The sequence below is a fragment of the Saimiri boliviensis genome, chromosome 5 (assembly GCF_048565385.1).
Source record: "Saimiri boliviensis isolate mSaiBol1 chromosome 5, mSaiBol1.pri, whole genome shotgun sequence".
NCBI classification, from domain to species: Eukaryota; Metazoa; Chordata; class Mammalia; order Primates; family Cebidae; genus Saimiri; species Saimiri boliviensis.
In genome coordinates, this window is record NC_133453.1 from 69,730,487 (window position 1) to 69,754,458 (window position 23,972).

A 23,972-nucleotide genomic window follows, 5' to 3' on the forward strand; every position below is an offset into this window, starting at 1 on the left:
GACAATGACAGAAACCCACTTATAAAAAATGGTCGGACTAGGAACAGAAAGTATACAGATGGAAATGTAAATGGCTAAGTATGTGAATATATCATCAACTACATTTATAATTGGAGAAATGCAAATTAATTTAACCAGAAGCATAAGCCTTGTACTCAACTGACTGCCAAACATTACACACCAGCTAAGAAGAAGTAGTGGCAAGTATATGGGGGAAAACAAGAATCCTCTTGCACTGCAATTGGGAATATAAACCATGAGCAGCCATTTAGAAAAACAATAGGCAGAATGTATCCTATGGCTCCCAGAATCCCATAGCTGGTACAGAGCCTAGAGAAACTTTGTATTAAAGTTTATATTAAAGAAATATTTATATTAAAATATACAAAACATTAGGTTCATAGCAGCAGTTATTTTGCTTCCACAGAAGCAAAGAGTTAGAGGCAGCCTAGATGTTCATCAATGAACAATCAGTAGAATGTGGAATAAAAATATATTGAAATACCACAGCATGAATATGCGGGACAAAGAGATGATTTATGTCCCAAGTAGGACAGTGTGAGACAAGATTTATGTCCCAGACAGGACAGCATGAGATTTCATCACGTTACTCAGAATGGTGTGCAATTTAAAACTTATGAATAGTTTCTTTCTGGAATTTTCTGTTTAATATTTTCAAATTGCAGTTGACCATGGGTAACAAAACCACAGAAAGCAAAATCACATTTAAGGGGGTACTACTGTATACACAAACAAAGTAAGATTACACAGATGACCGAAACTAAATAAAAGGAGAATAAATTTCCATCTAAAGCTCTGATCTCACTCTTCTCACTTTAGTTGAACAGGTCCACCTAAGGGATCCAACTGCCCCCTCAACCTGAATATACACGAAGTACTCTCATTTCATCCCCCATACAATCTGCCCTGTATTTCCTCCTTTTATTAACTTTTTCATAAAAGTTCAAGTCTCTCAGGCTCAAGAAACAAGTACAATATGACTCTTCCTTTTCTCTTGACTCTCACACATTCAACTAGTTGTCAGATCCTATTCTATCTCTGAAATCTGTAATTGCTCTCTAGCCTCTTCTATTCCCAATATGTCCTTTCCTAACTGGTCTTTCTGTTCCCATCTCTCAATTCTTCACTCTCCACAATCGGTCTTATACTAGAATGAGGTTTTATCCTGAAACAAAATTTTAGTCATAGCATATTTTTATCTAACATCTTTCAATGGTCCAAATTCCCTCGTATGAAATTCAAGTTCCATCAAAAGTATATTTTAATCTCTTTCTTTACTATGTCACACCATTCCTTTTTATGCACCATATTCAGTGTATTTCTTTCTTGGTCTAAGCACATCTGTGGTACTCCACTACAGGCATCTCTGTATACTCAAAACACCAGATGAACTTTCAATGCCCCGCTCAAGACCTCCAGGCACTTTCCAACTTACGGGCAAAAAATACTTCCTCATAAAAACAAATGACAAAATAAGCCATAAGGTAACAAGAACAGAGAGAACCACAGCCAATGGCCTTTAAATGTGAATAAGCACAGCTCATGAAAGAAGTTGATTTTGTTTGGTTAATCTTCTCCATGCTTGAGGATGCTCATATGCCAAAAAAGAAACACATTTTTTTAAAATATAAATTTTAAAAACTGTGAAAAAAAATGTAATGAATGATTATTTAAAATAATTTATTCAACATCTTATAACTCTAAAAAGAATGTTTTGTTGACAAATGTGCAGGATTTATCTTGAAGCACTCGATAAAAATCAAAGAATTCGAACTATTTAATGTAATGATAAATTACTTAAGAAAGAGGGAACATAAGACTGCTTAATTGTGATATACTTCAGGATTCAAAGGTCATAAATATGATAAATGTTTAATTTCTATACCAAATTCCCTGGAATTGAATGCAGGTAAGTCAGGATCACATTCCTATAAGCATACTTTGAATTTACTTACCTTCTGGTTTCCTACCCTGTCACTTTCTTGACTACTCATATCGATCCACAGTTGTATGAAATAGATTAAACCAGTGGTAATTCATTCACCCAAGTTTTAATACAACTGGCTACAAACCGAATACTGTTATAACTACTGTCATATCTTCAAACAATCAGTTTTCTGACCAACATAACTTTTAAAAGAATATTATAAGCAGATGATGTTAGGTATACAAATATCAGTAAGACTGAATCCCATGATCCTATTCATCAAGTACTGGGTATGTATTATCTTGATCTAATCCCAAACTGCTCAAGTATCCAATATTAGTAGTAATATCATAAACATGGGTGGATGTTAACAAATACAAATATAACAAAAATAGTAAATATCCTAAATATTTATTCCTTTAAGCTAGACTAACATATATTCGTATGACAGTTACATATGTACTATCATAACATTATACTCAAAAAATAAAATAGCTTAGTATAAAAACAAGGCTCCCTACTGCATATCCCAGATTATACCTGGCAGCTAGGTAAATCTTCCCCAAAAAGGTGGTGCTGAAGAAGGCTGGTAATTCTGAGAAAAGGTAAGCAGAAGTCCTGTAAGTATTTTTCCATGAATTCTGGAGACCAAGCAGTGGGGTTAACCTAAAGTTAAAAAAGAAAATATGAATAAGTCAGTCTACAATCAATAAAGTCTTTAAAAATTGTATTCATAATGGCAAAATTTTAATTTTTTTTTTACTAAATAACCACTACATCTGATTTTAGCAAAAGCATACCATTGCACACTCCTGAGTTCCTTCTTCATGGTATAACTTTCCTTTAGATAGTTCACTTATCACAAAGCTCAGTAACACTTCATAAGACTTTTCTGCATCACATGTATTCTGGAGAAAATTAAAATATTAGTTACACTGGTCACTGAAAATTATTAAAAATTTACATTGGAAATAATTTTTAATGAGAAGAGTAAAACTGTGATTATATTATTTTTCAAGCATATGAGCTTCAATTCTTCAAAATTCAGGTAAAATTTTACACCTCTGGATTCACAATGAAACTGGGTAGGTGGTCAAAGCTATTCCAATGCTTCTTTAAAAGACAGCAGATAAATTACATAATTAAATGTAAATGAACATATGTAAGTCATATTTTTTGACCCAGTAATTCCCACCCTTGGGAATTCTTCCTAGAGATATAATCCAAAAGAAAAAAAAATAGCTATATGTACAAGACACTCACTACAGCACTGTTACAGCAATAAACTAGAAATGGCCAATGAAAGTGAGGCTGTTACCTAAATAATGGAATGCCAACATAAAAAACATTTTCTAAGCAACGAATATGACAAATTTAAGCTGTACAAAAAAAGTTTACAATGTGAAAAGAGCCAAATTTAAAAAAAATAGTCATTAAAGCAGTATAACATATACAAACAACAGAAAAAATATAGACCACACATTTTTTTCATTTACAATTTCTCTCAAATGTCTTTGAGGATTTATTAAAATAGTATACTATAAAAATAGAATAGGACAATATACGTATTACAGACTATGCAGATAATGATATTAAGTAACAGTCTACAAGTTGATCTTAATGACTACTTCTATTTTTATAAGAAAGGGAAAATTTATGAATTCAAATTTATTTCAATAAAATCTTTATGCATGAAATGCACCTCTTTTTATATTCATGGAAATACAAAGTGTAACATGCAAATTACCATAAAATGTAAATTGGGATAAAGTAATAATTGCTATGATGTCTTTTATTCTACTTATTAACTATACATTTAAAATCCTAACAGCTAGGCACGGTGGCCCATGCCTGTAATCCCAGCACTTTGGGAGGCTGAGGCAGGAGGATCACAAGCTCAAGAGACCAGCCTGACCAACATAGTGAAACCCTGACCAACATAGTAAAACCCCATCTCTACTAAAAATACAAAAATTAGCCAGGCATGGTGCCTGTAGTCTAAGCTACTTGGGAGGTTGAGGCAGGAGAATCATTTGAACTTGAGAGGCAGAGGTTGTGGTGAGCTGAGATCATGCCACTGCACTCCAGCCTGGGCAAGAGAGCAAGACTCTGTCTCAGAAAAAAAAAAAAAAAAAAAAATCCTAAAATATAGGAAGGGATAAACATCACAAAATTAAGTTTAACCTAAACTTTTAAGGCACAGATAGTTTGGACCACATAATTTATTATTTGATGATACTTGTTTTTTCTATGGTTCCTCATTATATCATTCATGTTACTGTGCTCTTTCCAACTAGACTGTAATTTCCAAAATACCAGGAACTATGCTTTTTATTTTCCATGTATCCCTCTGCGTAACAGAAATCTGAGCAAGAAATACCTGCTAATTAACTGATAAAATTTATTTTAATAATACTGAAGTTTTGGAATATTGGACCTTGGAACTTGATTGGGTGTGCCTCTTTTGATAATCAGTTCTTTGCATTATCTTTAAATTACTTCTGTGCTTTCTGCCATATTCACTCAGCTATGTAGCATTATGTCCTGATTCTAAAATATACAAATGACTCTGACTCTGCAATGGTTCTCCTTGTATCATGTGGCTCACCCCACCCTTACCTAATTAATCAACAGTATGATTACTGGTTAAATATAACGACCTAGGCCGGGCGCGGTGGCTGAAGCCTGTAATCCCAGCACTTTGGGAGGCCAAGGCGGGTGGATCACGAGGTCAACAGATCGAGACCATCCTGGTCAACATGGTGAAACCCCGTCTCTACTAAAAAAAAAATACAAAAAATTAGCTGGGCGTGGTGGCACATGCCTGTAATCCCAGCCACTCAGGAGGCTGAGGCAGGAGAATTGCCTGAACCCAGGAGGCGGAGGTTGCGGTGAGCCGAGATCGCGCCATTGCACTCCAGCCTGGGTAACAAGAGCGAAACTCCATCTCAAAAAAAAAAAATACATATATATATAATGACCTATAGATTACATATAATTCACAAGAATCAATATTGAATTAAATATCAAAACAGCAATGTATCATGTTTTTAAAACTGATTTAAGTAAGTTATCTCTTAAAAAGGCCGAGTTCACCTAAACCCAAAACACTACCATAGATTTGTAGAAAACTCAAAATACTACCCTTGATCTGCTATTTATTAATCAAGGTGGCATAGTTTAGTTTCTCTAAATATATAATTCAGCCTGAAAGCTTCCTAAATTCAATATACTTTTTTGAGTAAAAGATTCAAAGAGTACAACAGAATAGTATTTCTGTTCAGAACAGCTAAGTAAGTCACTGAGTGATACTAACTTTTAAGTCATTATTATCAAATACTTTCAAGCACTTATTTTACATATGGCAAGTTTTATATCATATCAGAAAGTTAAATATAACATAATGTTCACTGCTTTGTATTGAGAAGCCTTCCTGATACAAAGTATTAAGAAAACATAGGCAATCTTTGAATAAATGAAAAGGTAGGCTTATGAAGCTTAAAAAAGATGATTTCTGAGAACATGGATGAAAGACTTAAAATTGAGATAAAAAGAATCCTAAGGGGGAGGTGGCAAAAGTATGCGGGTTAAAGAGTCAAGAGATCCAAGATGGTCTGTGTTGGGTAGAGTACTTTGTCTAAATTATAGTGCTTCTTAAACTTTTTGAAGTGACCGATCCTTTCAGTATATTTTGGATGCTATGACAACGCACCCCAGCAAACAAAACAAAAAAATCTATCCAAGAATCTGAGATTAAGAAATTCTAGTAGGCTGGGCGTGGTGGCTCATGCCTGTAATCCCAGCACTTTGGGAGGCCAAAGTAGGAGGATTGCTTGAGGCCTAGAGTTCAAGACCAGCGTGGGCAACACAGCAAGACTTCCTCTCCACAAAAAATGGGAAAGTTAGCCAGGTGTGGTGGTGTGTGCCTGTAGTCCTAGCTACTTCAGAGGCTGAGGTGGGAGGATTGCTTGAGCCCAGGAGTTTGAGGTTGCAGTGATCCATGATCGTGCCACTGCACTCCAACCTGGGCAATAAAATGAGATCCTGTCAAAAAAAAAAAAAAAAAAGAAGAAGAAGAAGAAGAAGAAGGACAAGAAAAGAAAGAAAGAAAAGGAAAAGGAAGGAAGAAAAAAAGAAAAGAAATTCTAGTATAAAGACTCTTAGTAGAAATTCCATTGACCAAAAAAGTATGATTTATACTAACTGTAATAATGACTTTTTCAAAACTAAATCTCAATATCAAGTTACCGCTTCAAAAAATATATGGTACCTATATTTTTATTACCATAAGCCAGATTAGATCTGGCAAAAATACGTTTTCATTACAATTATTATGCCAAACATATGCAATTAAAGAGATGAAGCAAATCAGTGAAATTCAATAAAGGAAGAAAAGAAGGAAGAAAAGGGGTGAGATAAGATGTAAATAAGAAAGAAAAAAATAAGAGGAATCGATGATGCAGAAATCTAAATAGTTACAGAGGTCACAGTGGAATATTTCATCACTCATAAATATGTTGTCTCTCAAGTTTCCATGACAACTGGGTTCCAGGAACCCCCCTTGGAAACCAAAATCCACAGATGCTTAAATTCTTAACACAAAATAGTGTTTTACAGTATAGTTGTTTATATTACAAGTATTTACAATCTGCGATGTATCTAAATGTTTATGTCTATTGTAGAAAAAGCTAATAATATGTAGTAAAGCAACCTACAAACTATCATAATTTTTAATTTTCTTTCACTAAAGAAAATTATGTATTTACATAGCTATAAACTAATATATATTTATATGGCTATACGCCAATATACTTCTAATTAATGTTCTGATAAGAATCTGTCTCATATAAAGTATTTTATTAAGTGTTTTTAAAAAATAACAATTATGAGGTTCAGAAAAAAACCGGACCGAAAAGTTAACAAAATTACATCATGTTCCTCCCTTCATAGATTTACAATTGTTAATAAATACAGTTAGATCCAAATTATATCAGCAAATTTCTTAAATGTGTAATTTTAACAATTAGACAGCTTACTAAGGAAGCATATTTAAATGGGACAACACAGAAACCTAATATACCTGATTTGAATACTATCTGAATACTAACAATATAAATAACAGAGATTGCAGTCAGCAAAATTAAAAAAATATTTAGGAAAAATAGGCTAGACAAGGTGGCTCATGCCTATAATCACAGCACTTTGGTAGGCCAAGGCAGGCAGATTTCCTTGAGTCCAGGAATTTGAGACCAGCCTGAGCAACATGGTAAAACCCTAGCTCTACTAAAACTACAAAAAAAAATCAGCCAGGTGTGGTGGCACAAGCCTATAATTCCAACTACTCGGTGAGGCTGAGGGAGAATCCCCTGAGCCCAGGGGGTTGAGGCTGCAGTGAGCCCTGATTATACCACTGCACTCCAGTCTGGGCAACAGAGTGAGATTCTGTCTGAAAAAAAAAAAAAATTAGGAAAAATAAAGATAATTACAAAAAGCAAAACTATCCAAGAATTAACCAGGAACAAGGTGGAAAAAAAATATTTCAAGAACACAGAAATTCATTTTGAGAATTTAGAGTAACAGAATTGAAATAGAGGGGCCCTTATAAATCACATGGTCCAAACCTTTCATTTACTTTTGAGAAAGCTGAGACTTGAGACAAGTTATGTTTTGATTAAAAAAGTAACATCTCTATTTAATGACAGGAGATTGGCCTTGTACTTGGGTTTGATGACCAACTGACACATAATCCATCATTATCCTTAACCCATAATAATTAAGATATAGTGAACTTTGTGATGATACCATCTTAAATCTACACATAATTATGATTTGAGAGTAAACTGATAAGTTTACTGTTGTATTGAATACATTTTATGTATTTATTCATTATATAGAATACATTTCACGTATTTATAATTGGTTCTCTCTCCTTTGATAAAGTAGATATAATTTTAACAAAAGAAGTTTTAATGAGAGTTAAAAACCCCTTAAGACTCTGTGAGTCAATCGAAAGGTTCAATTTACATTATACCTATTTCATTATATAGAATACATTTCACGTATTTATAATTGGTTCTCTCTCCTTTGATAAAGTAGATATAATTTTAACAAAAGAAGTTTTAATGAGAGTTAAAAACCCCTTAAGACTCTGTGAGTCAATCGAAAGGTTCAATTTACATTATACCTATTATTTTTTTCCTACCAACTTCCACAAATAAACACTGAAGCAATTTTCTTTTTTCTAACTCTAAGCTGAACCACTCAGTCAGTTCTTCGGTTCTAAAGCTCTATAGTATCTCATTTGTTCTCAAGCTACTGAAAGTATTTACATTTAAGTAGCATGATTTTTCTAAATGGTTTGCATAATTTAGCTTAAACTGAGTTCCTTTGAGTTTGCTAAACTTGTATATATTCTAACATGAAAAAAGGTAGTATTTTCAAGAGGCATAATTAAGAAAAGGCTAGAATTGGCCAGTCATGGTGGCTCACACCTGTACTCTTAGCACTTTAAAAGGCCGAGGCAGGCAGATCATGAAGTCAGGAGTTTGAGACCAGCCTGGTCAACATAGTGAAACCCCATCTCTACTAAAAATACAAAAATTAGCTTAGCATGGTGGCAGGCACCTGCAGTCCCAGCTACTAGGGAGTCTGAGGCAGAATTGCTTGAACCCAGGAGGCAGAGGTTGCAGTGAGCCGAGACTGTGTCACTGCACTCCAGCCTAGGAGGGACAGGACAGGGCAGGACAGGAAAGGAAAGGCTAGGATTTTAAATTTAGAAGTGCGCATCAAAAGCTATCTTTGGATTGTGATTGGGGATAGGGACAAAAAGGAAAAGTGGCAAATAAAATGAGTAAGTCTGTAGATATTTTATCATCTGTTCATTGTGTTAGCACAATTTATTTAACTTCTCTAAGTTTAAGGCTTTCAGCAAAGGCAAAACAAAACTACTCATATATAAAGGGATAAAGGAGGAGGTTTAGAGACAGCTATAGAAGGCCTCATTGTTCTTTAGCCTGTAGGTGCTCAATTTACAATTAAAATACCAGTACCTCATTTTGTCTTTCAAAAACCTACTCTTATTCACTCAATAGCCCCAGCTTAATTGACTGCACCTACCTGCTAAATGACAAACTTAGAAAAAGACTAACCTTTTTGAGAGCGCCTTCGTGTTTCCAGGCTGACCTATCTTCTTCGCTGCATTTAACTGAGAGCGCCACAAGAGCCTGTGTGTACAACAGGGTAAAAAGTACCTTCACAATGCAGGTAAAGTGATCTGCAAGAGAAAAAAATCATTATTTCTTTGGAATTTAGGTATTTTGTACTCAAGACAGTTTTATAGATATATGCCTTTTCTTGCACATGTAATTGGTTTTAGTTTTCAATACTTAATCATTTTTTTGTTTGTTTTTGAGACAAGGTCTCAATCTTTCACCCAGGCAGTGCAGTGCCTGGAGTGCAGTGGCATGATCACAATTTACTAAAGCCTCAACCTCCCAAGCTCAAGTGATGCTCTCATCTCAGCTCTAGTCTGCCCCTCCCGAGTAGCTGGGACTACAAGCATGTCCTACCATGCCCAACTAATTTTTTATTTTTTGTAGAGATTGGGTCTCCCTATGTACCCCAGGCTAGTCTCAAGTCCGTTGGACTCAAGCTATCCTCCCACTGAAGCCTCCCAAAGTGCTGAGAGCCTGAAATTATAATGTACTATTATATTTGCTGCCCAACAGATCTGGAATTATGAAAGCAAAATTCCTCTATTCATCCAAAGGATATGTAAACCAGAAGCATTTAGCACAGTGGAAAGGGTGCTCTCTTTCCGAAGACCAGAGTGCTAATGCCATTCAACCTTGGAATAGCTGTGAAACCTTGGCAAACGCCCTTACTGGAATAGCTGTGAAACCTTGGCAAACGCCCTTACTGGGCTTCAGATGCTCAATAACAATATTTAGGAGTCACGGTGTTTAAAACCAACACATCATCTACCCCTATAGCAGGCGTCTCCAAACTACGGCCCGCGGGCCACATGCGGCCCCCTGAGGCCATTTATCCGCCCCTCCCCCCACTTCAGGAAGGGGCACCTCTTTCATTGGTGGTCAGTGAGAGGAGCACAGTATGTGGCGGCCCTCCAACGGTCTGAGGGACAGTGAACTGGCCCTCTGTGTAAAAAGTTTGGGGACGCCTGCCCTATAGGATGACACATCTTAACAAGGATAATATTATATGGAATATTATATAAATCTTATAAAGTAAAAAAAAAAACAAAACTGATATTTAGGTTACTATTTTGGCTTCAGAGTTTAATGAAGACTATAGCAATAAGACTGGGCAACACAGCAAGACCCCATCTCTACAAAAAGTTTTAAAAATAGCTGGGTGTGGTGACAAGCACCTGTCATCCTAGCTACTCAGGAGGCTGGGCAGGAGGATCACTTGAGCTCAGAAGGTCAAGGCTATAGTAATTCAAGATCACTCCCCTTAACTCCAGCCTGGGCAATGGAGTGAGACCCTGCCTCAAATAAAGACAAAAATAAAAATAAAAAAACTATAGCAATACAAAATAGTAGTAACAATATGTAAAGTGCCTGGCAGCTTCTGGCACACATTAGGTACTTAATAAATGGAAGCTTTAATATTGATAATTAACATTTATATTTACCTAATAATTTAGCAACTTTCTTCAAGTGTCTCATTCAATCCTCAAAACAGTCTCAATTGGATAACTGAGCTTCAGAAAGATGTGCTTGTGATATCAAAGCTAATAAGCACCCAGGTCTGAACTTGAATCCATACAAATTATTTTTCTTCAGGTTCAGTGTTCCTTTTATTGTATTATACTCCTCCCCTAGCAAATGGATACTACCATTTAATCAGTTGCTGGAGTACAGAAATTCTTGACAATTTCTCCATTAAAATAATCACCAAATCCTATTAATTCTACTTTTTAAATATCTCTCAAGTCAATTTCAACTTTCAAGTCAACTGCAACTCTGGACCAGACTTGCATCCTTTCTTGCCTAGACCTATAATCCCAGCTAAAGTGGCTGTGTTGGGGGTCCCCAAGACCACTGCCAGGTTTGATGATTCACTAGCACGACTTATAAGACTCAGTACAGAGCCATACTCATAGCTGTTATGACTACAAAAGGATAAAAGTTAAAAGCAGCAAAGGGAAAAGGCACATTGGGTGAAGTCCAGAGGAAAATTCCAGAGTCTTCTCCTAGTAGCATCACACAGTATGTGCTAAACTTCCCCAGCAAAAACAAGCTGTGACAGCATGTATGAAATGGATACCAGGCGATCTCATTAGAGACTCAGTGCCCAAGGTTTTTACTGGAGTCATGCAGGCACTCTCTTCCTGGTACATATAAAAATTCCAGACTCTCAAGAGGAAAGCAAGTATGTTCAGCATAAACCACACTCTTCGTACAGTTTAGGCATAGCGTGCCACTCGTATCAATTCTAGGAATGTGACCCCTCCTGAAATCCAAGTTCCCAGATGCCAGTCAAAGCCTAACCTTGCAAGAGGCCTTTCAAAGGACAACAGTCAGGCCTTCTATGTTAATTCTTTTCAGCACAGTAGTTTATCTGTATTACCTCTCAGCTCCCTGCAATCTACTTTCCTTATTCTACATTATTCTAGCCAGAATGATCTTTTATTTTTCCTCCAGCTTTACTGAGTTATAATTAACAAAAATTATATTATTGAGGGTAGACAATGTAGTTTTGATATAAGCATACATTGTGAAATGATGGCCATAATCAAGTTAATTAACATATCCATCATCCTATATAGTTATGTGTCTGTATGTGTGCATGCTGAGAATACGTAAAATCTCTTCTCTAAGTACATTTTAAGTATACTAGAGAATACTATAGCTATAGTCACCATGTTGTATATTAGAGCTCCAGAACTTATTCATCTTATAAAAAGTGCATACCCTTTGACCAACATCTTCCCATTTTCCCCAACTCCCTGTCCCATGTGAACCTCCTACTCTCTATTTTGACTTGTTTAAATTTCACATATAAGTGAGATCATGCAGTAGTTCTCTCTCTGTGACTGGTTTATTTCATTTAGCACAACGTCCTATGGGTTCATCCACACTGTCACAGACAGCAAGATTTCCCTCTTTTTTTAAGGCTAAATAATATCCCAGTGTACTTATATGCCACATTTTCTTAATTTATTCATCCACTGACAGACACTTGGGTTGTTTCCATATCTTGGCTATTGTGATGAAAGCTGCAATGAACACGGGACTGGAGTGCAGATATCTCTTTGAGATACTTCTTTTACTTCCTTAGGATATACACCCATAAGTGGGACTACTGGATCACACAGTAGTTCTATTTCAGTTTTTTGAGGAACCTCCATACAGTTTCAGGATGCCCAGAACAAAGGAAGAACAGTGAGTCAACCATCAGAATGAGTCAAGTTAGAGAAATATTTAGATGACAGAAATTATAGGATTTGGTGGACCTTTGGAGGTAGAGGGTGATGGTGTCTTCTCATAGATGGTAGCAGCATTGACTAAAAAGTAAAAGAGAGGATGAGACCAGACGTGGATAGAAGGAATATTAACAGTATATTTACTGAGTTTGAGGTATGTCTAAAAATTCAAGTCCAGAACTCACTGGAGAGTTGTAGTCTAAAGCTAGAGATTTGGGAATCATCAGGTAACAGGTGTAGTTAAAGTTACGAGAAAGAAGATAAAACTGTTAAGGAAAACGACAGGAATTGAAGAACAATTCAAAGAATGGTAAGAGAAAGAAGAAATTTAAAAAGAGCCTGAAAATGAGTACAAAAAGAGATAAAAGAACCAGGAAAGGATGGTGCCATCAAAGTAAAGTATTTCCATCATTTAATTATGTATTTTAATAAGTGACAGACATGACAGAATTTGTTTATTATGCACAAACAAAAACATCCTAACCAGAGAGTCATTAATATTGCGTAAAAACATTATTCATGTATAGCTTCTTCTTAAACTATACACAAATATATTTTTCTTTTACTAAAAAGCAGTAATGTGGCCGGCACAGTGGGTCACTCCTGTAATCCCAGCACTTTGCGAGGCTGGAGTAGGTGGATCACCAGAGGTCAGGAGTTCGAGACCAGCCTGGCCAACATGGTGAAACCTCATCTCAACTAAAAATACAAAAAACTAGCTAGGCATGGTGGTAGGTACCTGTAATCCTAGCTATTCAGAAGGTTGAGGCAGGAAAATCGCTTGAACTCAGGACGTAGAGGTTGCAGTCAGCCAAGATGGTGCCATTGTACCCTAGCTTGGGCAACAAGAGTGAAATTCCATCTCCAAGAAAAAAAATACAATACACTATAAAAAGCAAAATAAAATAATAAAATAGAAATAATGTACTAAAAGAAACTACAGCCACTATAGTTTTAGCTTTTCATTGTAGAAAAGTACTAATTTCTGGTTTTAGTTCATTTGTCTGTCTTGATTATATCATTTAAAAAAATACAGTCAGCTTTGTACCTGTAGTTTCCGTATCCATGGCTTCAATGAATCATGGATCAAAAGTATTTGGAAGAAAAGAAAATGGATGGTTGTGTATGTACTGAATATGTACAGACTTTTTCCTCTTCTCATTATGCCCTACACAATACAGTATAACAACTATTTATATAACATTTATATTGTATTAGGTATTCTAAGTAATCAAGAGATGATTTAAAGTATATGAGAAGATACGTGTAGGTTATATGCAAATACTACACCATCTTATGAAAGGGACTTGAGCACCTGTGGATTTTGGTATTGGCAGGAGGTCCTGGAACCAGTCTCCCATGGACACCAATAGACGATTGTTTGTTAACTGCCAATTTAAAGTCAAAGCTTAAGCGTAAGTTCCCACATTCACTTGCTCATTTAACAAATATTTATTTATTGAATGCTTGCCATGTGTAAGACCGACATCTTTTAGGGACCTAGAAAAACAAGGAATCTCTCACATGAGGTTTATATTATGCCAACTGCTAACTATCAACATTAAAACAGAGAACAAACACCTTCAAATACAACTATCAAAACTTAAAAAGAAGAAAAGAGGATTGGACACCTACTCTAAGTCAATGTGTTTAAAAACAACAACAACAACAACAAAAACAAAAACACTATCAAAATACCTGAGGTTGAACAAAGGAACATTAATTAATAGTTACTTGAAATGCCTTAGAAGTAAACTACCTGTAGTTTCTTTTAAGACAAGGTAGAGTATATCTAAAATAACAAAATCCCTAGGGGAAGAGCACACAAGTAAACAGGACATGATCTGAAGAAGGTATTAAACATTTTATTCTGTTCCTATCACCATTAAAATGTTTTGTAAAAATATGTACTATTCCACTGCTTCCATAAAGCACTTTGCACATGCAGACATCAAATCGTCTTAGTCTTACCTTTTATCATTTACAGTTACTAACTACATGTGGTCTGACTCTCTCCAAAAAGTCTAGTCTACAGGAAAAATCAATTTGTGTTGTGCTCTTCTGTGTGATAAACTCAAGTCTATTTTCTCTTTGATGAGTAAAGAATCCAAACAGTTTAATAAGGCTTCATTTGCCTTAATCAACATAGAACCAAGAAAAGATACCAAGTTCATCTAACAACTAATGGGGTAGTTAATGCCGGTGCTTTGAGTATACTTCAGACAATTGAATTCTGAGCCCCATAAACTGCCAACACTCTAAAAAAAAAAATTATATAGAAGTGATCACAATATAAGTGTTACAGATTCAAATGAAAGTAATAGATTTCTTGAATTTTAAAACAAAATAAGCAATTTACCAGAAAAGAAGACTATAGTATTTTTTAACACACCCACTGCTTCCCTAAAGCATTTATTGAACATATGACATACCAGGTAGGCATTAGGGATACACATAAGATGGTGCTAATCTTGGAGGAACTGACAGTCTGGAGAGGGAGATATTAAAGAAAATCAGACAAGTCAGACAAGTATAAAAACAGAATCACAGACAAGTTATTATGGAAATGAGAAGAACCAACAGAAAGGCTTCTAGGAAAGGGCAACATAAGGTAAAGGGCCATCATGAGTTATTAAGTAAAGAATCGAGAAATGGCAAACATTTAAACATGCTCATAATTCTCCTATCTTAAGAACAAAAAATAACCCCTTTGTAATAGTAATCTCCCCTTATCCTCAGGAGATACACTCCAAGACCCCAGAGGATGTCTGCAGTTGTGCATAGTTCTGAACCCTATATCTACAGTACTATGTAACAAGATGGGTTTGAACTGTGCAGGTCTACTCATACAAGGATTTTCTTCCACTTCTGCCACCCTTGAGACAAGAAGACCAACCCTTCCTCTTCCTCTTCTTCCTCAGCCTATTCAACATAAAGATGACAAAGATGAATACTTCTAGGATGAGCCACTTCCACTTAATAAATACTAAATATATTTTCTCTTTTTATGATTTTCTTAATGTTTTCTTTTCTGTGGCTTACTTTATTGTGAGAATAAAGTACATAATACATATAACACACAAATTATGTATTAATTGACTGTGCAATTGGTAAGGCTTCTGGTCAACAGGCTATCAGCAGTTAAGTTTTTGGGAAGTCAAAAATTATGTACGGATATTCAACTACATGGTGGAGGCGGGTAGGATCTGGAGAAACAAAGGGGGACCACACCCTTAACTTCTGTGTTGATCAAGGGTCAACTGTACATACATACCTATGATAAAGTCTAATTTGTAAATTAGGCACAATAAGACATTAACAATAACAAAATAGAACTGTAACAATATAATAAAAATTATGAAAATGTGATCTTTCTCTCAAAATATCTTATTGTAGTATGGCCATAACTTTTGCTATTTAAGGTGTGATTGTGAAACTAGTGCAAATTTTTTCCTTCTTCATAATTTCACGGATAGAAGACTCATTCTTACCAAAGATCTTAGTTACCTCAGCATACAATTTTTTTCCTTTTCTTATTAAGTCAGGAACTTTTACCTCTTCACTTAAAAGAAAGAACTTTAGTTTCTCTTTGACATATCCAAATTGCCAGTGTCAACTGAAGAATCAGAAGGTTTACAAGTTTGGAAAGGAGAGCTTTATTTCTCATAAAAGGTTGCATCCTAGGGCCGGGCGCGGTGGCTCAAGCCTGTAATCCCAGCACTTTAGGAGGCCGAGGCGGGTGGATCACGAGGTCGAGAGATCAAGACCATCCCGGCCAACATGGTGAAACCCCGTCTCTACTAAAAATACAAAAAATTAGCTGGGCATGGTGGCTTGTGCCTGTAATCCCAGCTACTCAGGAGGCTGAGGCAAGAAAATTGCCTGAAACCAGGAGGCGGAGGTTGCGGTGAGCCGAGATCGTGCCATTGCACTCCAGCCTGGGTAACAAGAGCGAAACTCTGTCTCAAAAAAAAAAAAAAAGGTTGCATCCTGCAGGCTAACCATCAGCAAGGTGGGAATCACAGCCTCTAGCATAAGCCAAGAGCAAGTCCTTTGAGGGAGGTCAGGAATTTATGCTGAACAGGGTGGCTCAGTGAACGTATTCGATAAGCTGTAGGAAGAGTCATGAGTATTTATGAAAGGAGAAACAGGCACATATGCAATTCAGCTTTATGCCTCTTCATGGGTTGTGTGTTCAAAAACTGGCGGCAATAGCATGATCCCAGGGTGGAGGTTTTGGCCCTCTGACATTAGAAGGTGAATTAGAAGAAGACATTAAAAACCCTCACTGAACTTCCTTCACAAGTTGGCCAAAACTAGCCCAGAGATGCTGGTCAGTTTTGGGGTAGCGATGTATTGAGATGCTCCAAAGAGGGAGAGGGGAGTTTGGCTGTAACCCCAGATGACTGGCTGAATGTGATTAAAGAATGAGCCCTTTGTTTCTTGTTTTCTAGAGCTGGTTTCTGCTTATACCTTAGAAAATAATTCAGATTAAAGGTTAATAAGGGAGGGTCACACTGAGGTGTGAATGACCTCCCATCCTCATGGCTGGGAACTCAGTTTTTAAGGTTGCTCTGGGGTTTCCTTGGCCAAGATGGGTTTCTATTCAGCTGGGGAGCTTAAGATTTTATTTTTATTTCTCACCACCATCACTAGTCTTGTGCTTTGGGGCCATTATTATTTATTTTATTTATTTATTTATTTATTTTGAGATGGAGTTTCGCTCTTGTTACCCAGGCTGGAGTGCAATGGCACGATCTCGGCTCACGGCAACCTCCGCCTCCTGGGTTCAGGCAATTCTCCTGCCTCAGCCTCCTGAGTAGCTGGGATTACAGGCACACGCCACCATGCCAAGCTAATTTTTTGTATTTTTAGTAGAGACGGGGTTTCACCATGTTGACCAGGTTGGTCTCGATCTCTCGACCTTGTGATCCACCTGCCTCGGCCTCCCAAAGTGCTGGGATTACAGGCTTGAGCCACCGCGCCCGGCCTGGGGCCATTATTAAGTAAAATAAGAGTTGCTTGAACATAAGCACTGTGATATCACGACAGTTGTTCTGATAGTCCAGATGGCTACTAAACGACTACTGGGTGGGTAGCATGTACATTGTGGATATACTAAACAAAGAGATGATTCACTTCCCAGAGAGAAAGGGACAAGGCCGCACGAGATTTCACTGTAGTACTCAGAATGGCATGCAACTTAAAATGTATAAATTGTTTATTTCTGGAATTTTCCATTTACTCTTTTGGACCAAAGTTGACCACTGGTAACTAAAACCATAGAAAGTGAAAGGGGGTGAGCGGGACATACATCATGTATGACTTCTGTTCTCTTCCTCCATTCTCTTCTGGAATATCTCTCTGTTCAATGTCTCAATTCTCTCACTTACTTCTCATTTCTCATCCCACTGTAATCTGCTGATTCTACAAATTGTATTTGCCTATGGCCAGGAGTCCCTAGGATAACATATAAGTAACTAAATTGTAGAGGTCAAAATCCTTTTGAAAATCTGTTAAGAGCTATGAAACTACTCAGAAAAAAATGCACACATACATACAATATTTTTTCTTCATTTTAGGAGATTTGCGGATTTCTTGAAGCCTATTAATAAAACTCTGGAACCACATTTTAAAAAGCCTTGGTCTCAGGCTGGTACAGTGGCTCATGCCTGTAATTCCAGAACTTCTGGAGGCCAATGCAGGTGGATTCCTTAAGTCTTGAGTTAGAAACTAGCCTGGGCAACAAAGTGAGGCCCCCCCGCCCATCTCTACGAAAAATAAAATTAGTCAAATATGGTGGTGTGCACCTGTAGTCTCAACTACACGGGCATCTGAGACAGAAGGACTGCTTGAGCCCAGAAGATCAAGGCTGCAACGAGTTATAACTGCACTACTGTACTCCAGCCTGGGTAACAGAACCAGACCCTATCCCCCCCAAAATTTTAAAAAATAAAGCCTTGGTCTGAAGAAGCTATCAAAGATTGTTGGGGTTATATCAATAGGATATAAGCCAACCTAAAGTGTTTACTATGGTTGTATTATTTTACTATGGGATTGAAAGACACTAAATATATTAAAATCCAATAATTCATAATACTAAAAAAAAAAAAAAGCAATCACCTTTGGAGAATGCTAAAAAAAAAAGGTCATTTTTCTGAACTGGTAAATAAAGTCAAGCATTTAACCTGTTTTTCCTATATAAACTTTACCAATGTGTAAACAAAAAAGGAAAAACAAATAGGAAAAAATTTTAGTTTTAAGAATTCCACTTAACAAATAAAATAAGGAATAAATCTAGAGAATAATCAATAGCTTCTACTGTCACATAAAGAGAAACAACTGGAAATTATATCTCCTGATAAAAGTATTTAACATTATTCATGCAGTATTTTTGCAAAAAGAAATAAGAAACTAATTCCATCAAAATGTATCTGCCAGTTTGTAAGACACACACAGGGACAGAAGAACACGTTATTTAAATGATATTGTTGGGGTACAAACTAGCAAAACAGAGACTATAGGAAGTTCTAAAGGAAAAAAGACCCATATTCTTCAACAAATAAAATGCAAGGAGGTAGGAGGAAGGAAGCAACCCACAGACTTAAAAGAAATTAACAACCAAATTCAATGTATGGATCTTTTTTGGATCCTAAGTCAAATAAACCAACTACAAAAAAAAATCATTTACAGGCCTGGCACAGTGGCTCATCCCTGTAATCTCAACACTTTGGGAGGACGAGGCAAGTGGATGAGGTCAGGCGTTCGAGACCAGCCTGGCCAACATGGTGAAATCCAGTCTCTACTAAAAATACAAAAGTTAGCCAGGTGTGGTGGTGGGCACCTGTAATCTGAGCTACTCGGAAGGCTGAGGCAGGAGAATCACTGGAACTCAGGAAGCGGAGGTTGCAGTGAGCCAAGATATCGCAACACTGCACTCCAGCTTGGGCAACAGAGCGAGATTCTGTCTCCAAAAACAAAAAACCATTTACAAGAAGCAACTATGAACACTGATGGACTGATGGGATATTTATGGATATTTAGGCATAATTATTCATTTTTAACTGTGTTCACATTATGCTTATGTTTATTGAAGGAATCCTTATCATTTAGAGATACATACTGAAGACTTTATAGATAAAATGATATTCAATCTGGAATTTGCTTCAAAATAACCACAGGTGGGAGGGAGGAAGGAATAAGTAAGGATATAAATAAAACAAGACTGGCCATGAGTTGATGGGGGGGTGGGGCGGTTCATTAAACGGGCCTGTTTACTGTAATGTATGCTTGTAAATAAATAGTTTATTTTATTTAATTATTTATTTTAAAGCCCTTGGTTTAAAACAAAGCAAAACTTCGAGATATTTTCTTTCTTAAAGTCAATGGAAAACAGTAAGCTCTCTTTCTCTTTCTCTTTCTTAAAGTCAATGGAAAATTAAAGCTCTCTTTTGTGGGCCCTGCTTATGGAAATCTTGGAAGCAGAGATATTCTATAATCACTGGTCCCAGGTGCTCTATAGAATCTTGGAGTCTGTATCCTACAAAGCATGGTTAAGAACATATTTGTGAAGCTCCTCAAAAACTGCAACATGATCCAAACCTGGGTAACTGACCCTCCCTGATATGGTTTGGTTGTCTCCCCACCCAAATCTCATCTTGAATTGTAGCTTCCATAATTCCCACATGTCGTGGGAGGGACCCAGTGGGAGATAAATGAATCATGGGGGTGGCTCCCCCACACTGTTCTCATGGTAGTGAATAAGTCATGAGATCTGATGGTTTTATGAGGGGAAGCTCTTTTCACTTGGCTATCATTCTCTTGTCTGCCACCATGTGAGACGTGCCTTTTGCCTTCTGCCATGATTGTGAGACCTCCCAGTCACGTGGAACTGTGAGTCCACTAATTCTTTCTTTTGTAAATTGCCCAGTCTCAGTTATGTCTTTATCAGCAGCATGAAAATAAACTAACATACTCCCTAAAAAGGATGATTATTTAATGTCTTAAATCCTGGAGGTTCAAAAGGAAGAAACTATTTTAGCCTGAGAGGTAATAATTGTAAATTTTCTGTGAATCTTCTAAAAGGGCTTCTTAAAAAAGAACGTGAAATTCCTTTCTTAACTCTCATCCTGCTGCCTTAAACTAGACTGTGATGACTGGAACTCTGGCAGCTACCTTGGCACAGGGGGATGAGAACCATACCTTAAAGAATCTGGTGCTGTGAAGTAGAAGTATCTGGCCTGCCTACTTTCACACTTCTTTCTACGTGGGGAAAAAAAAAAAAAAAAAAAAAAACAGGCAGTATCTTATTTAAGCTACTGTGTTATTTTGGTTTCTTTCTACTATATATAGTCAAATCTGACCTTAGTTATAAATCTTTCCTCTTGTACATAAAGAACTAAATACAAATACCTGAAAACAGTGGTGTATCAGAAGTTACCTCTGAGTTTATGCTTTAGAGGCTAGGATTGTGATGGGTATTATGAAAGGTAAGATCCAAGAACATAAGAGATCAAGGAAAAAAAACTTGTTTTTAATATATTTAATTTGAGCTTCTGATGAGATAAGTGGCATAGAAAGGTCTTTTAACCTGGTAACAATGCTAAGCATTAAAAAATTTAAGAGGTATGTAGGTAGGTTTCTGTACCCACATATTTTTCAGATAAAACCATAGGCAGCATTTAACATTCTAGTGTGTCTAAACAGTACAATTTTCCTTCTTCTTCTTTTCTCTTCTAATAACAACCAATAACTTAAACAGTTATACAAATACACATTTTTATAATAAAAACAGCTTATAATAAAAACACTGTCACAAAAAAGACCACCAACTATTAACTCTTACATCAAAAGGGAGCAGAGAAGAAAAATTCATATTAACAACTCTATCTCCCCTAGTCAACTCTCTACCTCCCCTCAAAAAAAAAAATCTGTCCGTGGAAAATTAATATAATTAAGCTCTGAACTTCCTAGCAATTAAAGGGCTCTATCCAGTTCTCAAAGTGTGAAAGACTAAAAAAAATAACAAGGAATGGCATTTTTTTGTCTGACCCTAAATTCTAAGACGAATTCATAACCACAATGACAGCAAAATATTATATAATGTGTGTAACAGCAGTATAATCCAATCTCAAGATAATCCCATCTTAAATTATTGTAAAATTTTAAGAAATCATATAATGCACAAGTTTTAAAAGCAATTCTAACTACAGGTAAATGAAGTGACTGCTAAATACCTAGTTATTTGGTTCCCCAAGGGCAAAGTCCATCTTTATGTCTCCAGCACTTGGCAAAGAAGCATAGCAACCTGGCACACAGTAGGTGCTTATTAAGATTTCTTGAACTGAATTAGGCAATGAATTTATGAAATTGAGGCAGGAGAATTGCCTGAACCCAGGAGGCGGAGGTTGTGGTGAGCCGAGATCGCGTCATTGCACTCCAGCCTGGGTAACAAGAGCGAAACTCCAACTCAAAAAAAAAAAACAACAACAACAAAAAAAAAAAAACAAAAAAAAAAAACTTGTTCACCAAGAAACTCTTCTTTAATGATATTACTTTAAGGCATGATTATTTACAATATTATACATTTTTACATTGATGATTTCCTAAATTTATTCTATTTATTTAGCCATTATTAAGCATATCAGTTTTCTTTACTCACTTTAAAATATAGTTTCTTGACTCTACTAAATTAAATTTACTAGGTTTGGTTAATTCATGTATTGTATCCTCTTTCAGCATGAACTTTGCCTTCTGTTGAAAGCCAGTGCCAACAGTGACTTCTGACAAGAAGGACGATGCACCAGCTATAGCTTTCAGACACTGACAAAACAGGTCCTTTACTCTTAACTAAAATATTTTTCTCTTTAGATTAAATATTGATTATAGAAACAAAATTCCTTCTCTATGCCAAGTTTCCTTCTCTTTTAGCTTTTCAGGTTTATGTAATAACTAAGATTATAAGTAAAAGGTATATTTAAATAACATTTAAATATTTTGAAGACATAATAAAGTAACTTTTAAAATATTTCAAAATGTAATGCTACTAATATGATTAGAAGAATACAATCAGGAGTAAACCAGCATGATCCAAGGCAACTGTTTCCCTAGACTAAGAAAAACTAATAAAAGTGACACAAAAAGCCTAAAGAATTTGAAACTAATTTTACAAAGAGATTAATTTTCATGAGACTATTTAACAGGTTTAGTTTTTAAGCTGTATAAACACAAATGATTAAACTAGTGGACATGGCCCAACCCCAAAAAAAGTAACATTCAAAAGTATCTAAAGTTTTGCAGTTAAATATGTAATTACCTTGAGAAGTTAAACAGAATTACCATATGATCCAGCAATTCCACTTCTAGCTATACATCCCCCAAAGTCTCACTCTGTCACCCAGGCTGGAGTGCAGTAGTGCAATCTCAGCTCACTGCAACCTCCACTTCCCAGGTTCAAGAGGTTCTCATACCTTAGCCTCCCAAGCAGCTGGAATTACAGGTGTGTGCCACCATCCCGGGCTAATTTTTGCATTTTTAGCAGAGACAGGCTGGTTGTGAGCTCCTGGCCTCAAGTGATTCACCATGCCTGGCCTCAAACAAAAATTTCTATATGAATGTTCATGGCAGCACTATTCACAATAGCCAAAAGGTGGTAATAACCCAAATGCCCATCAACTGATGAATGAATAAACAAAATGTTGTACATCCATATAATGGAATATTACTAAGCCATCAAGATAAATGAAGTACTAATACATGCTATAACATGGAAAAACCTTGAAAACGTGCTAAGTGAAAGCCAGACACAAAATGCAATATAATGTATAATTTCATTAATATGAAATATCCAGTATAGGTAAATCCATGAAGACAGAAATCAGATTAGTGGTTTCCAGGGGTACTTCAAAATATTTAAATATGTTATTTAAAGAAGAAGGAGAAAATAAGAAAGTGACTGCTTACAGGCATACAGTTTCCTTTGAGGCTGATGAAAATGTTCTGGAACAATACTAAATGACACTTCAGTTGTACATTTTTAAATTCCTTCAACAGTAAGTTTTATGTTAATTTCATGATTAAAAAAATATTAGCTCAAAACTCAGTGCTATTATAATTATGCTTGTTTATTAATGATATTGTTTAACTTTTTACAGAATGTCATAATTTGCATGAAATGATAATTTGCCTATATATGTTTAAATGATTATTTCATATCCTTAGGTAAAAGGATTTATCAAAGATCAAGCTAGAGTTTATACAAACAATGTCTTCTTCAGGAATAAGGCTTTTATACACCCATAGATGTTCATTCTACTGTAACTTTTAATAGTTAAACAAAATAAAACTAGTTTTCTAATACAGAAGATGTTAACTATCTGATAGAATATTTTAAATGTTGTCTTCAAGTGAAAAATACAAAGTCCAAGGAGCAATAACTAAAATGTTGTTAATAGGCCGGGCGTGGTGGCTCAAGCCTGTAATCCCAGCACTTTGGGAGGCCGAGGCAGGTGGATCACGAAGTCAAGAGATCGAGACCATCCTGGTCAACATGGTGAAACCCCGTCTCTACTAAAA

The 23,972-nt window shown here is 36.1% G+C and overlaps 1 protein-coding gene across 9 annotated transcripts in view; it reads right to left on the minus strand.

The window, feature by feature from the left end:
• The window catches only part of UBR3 (ubiquitin protein ligase E3 component n-recognin 3), a 248,075-nt gene that overhangs the window by 17,071 nt on the left and 207,032 nt on the right, over positions 1 to 23,972 (minus strand). For all 9 annotated transcript variants that reach the window (XM_074399504.1, XM_074399496.1, XM_074399495.1 and 6 more), the window contains 3 exons: positions 9,097 to 9,221; positions 2,749 to 2,856; positions 2,489 to 2,614 (listed from right to left, as the gene is read on the minus strand). In XM_074399504.1, coding sequence (XP_074255605.1) covers positions 2,489 to 2,614; positions 2,749 to 2,856; positions 9,097 to 9,221 — 359 coding nt within the window. The remainder of the gene's footprint in view (positions 1 to 2,488; positions 2,615 to 2,748; positions 2,857 to 9,096; positions 9,222 to 23,972) is intronic.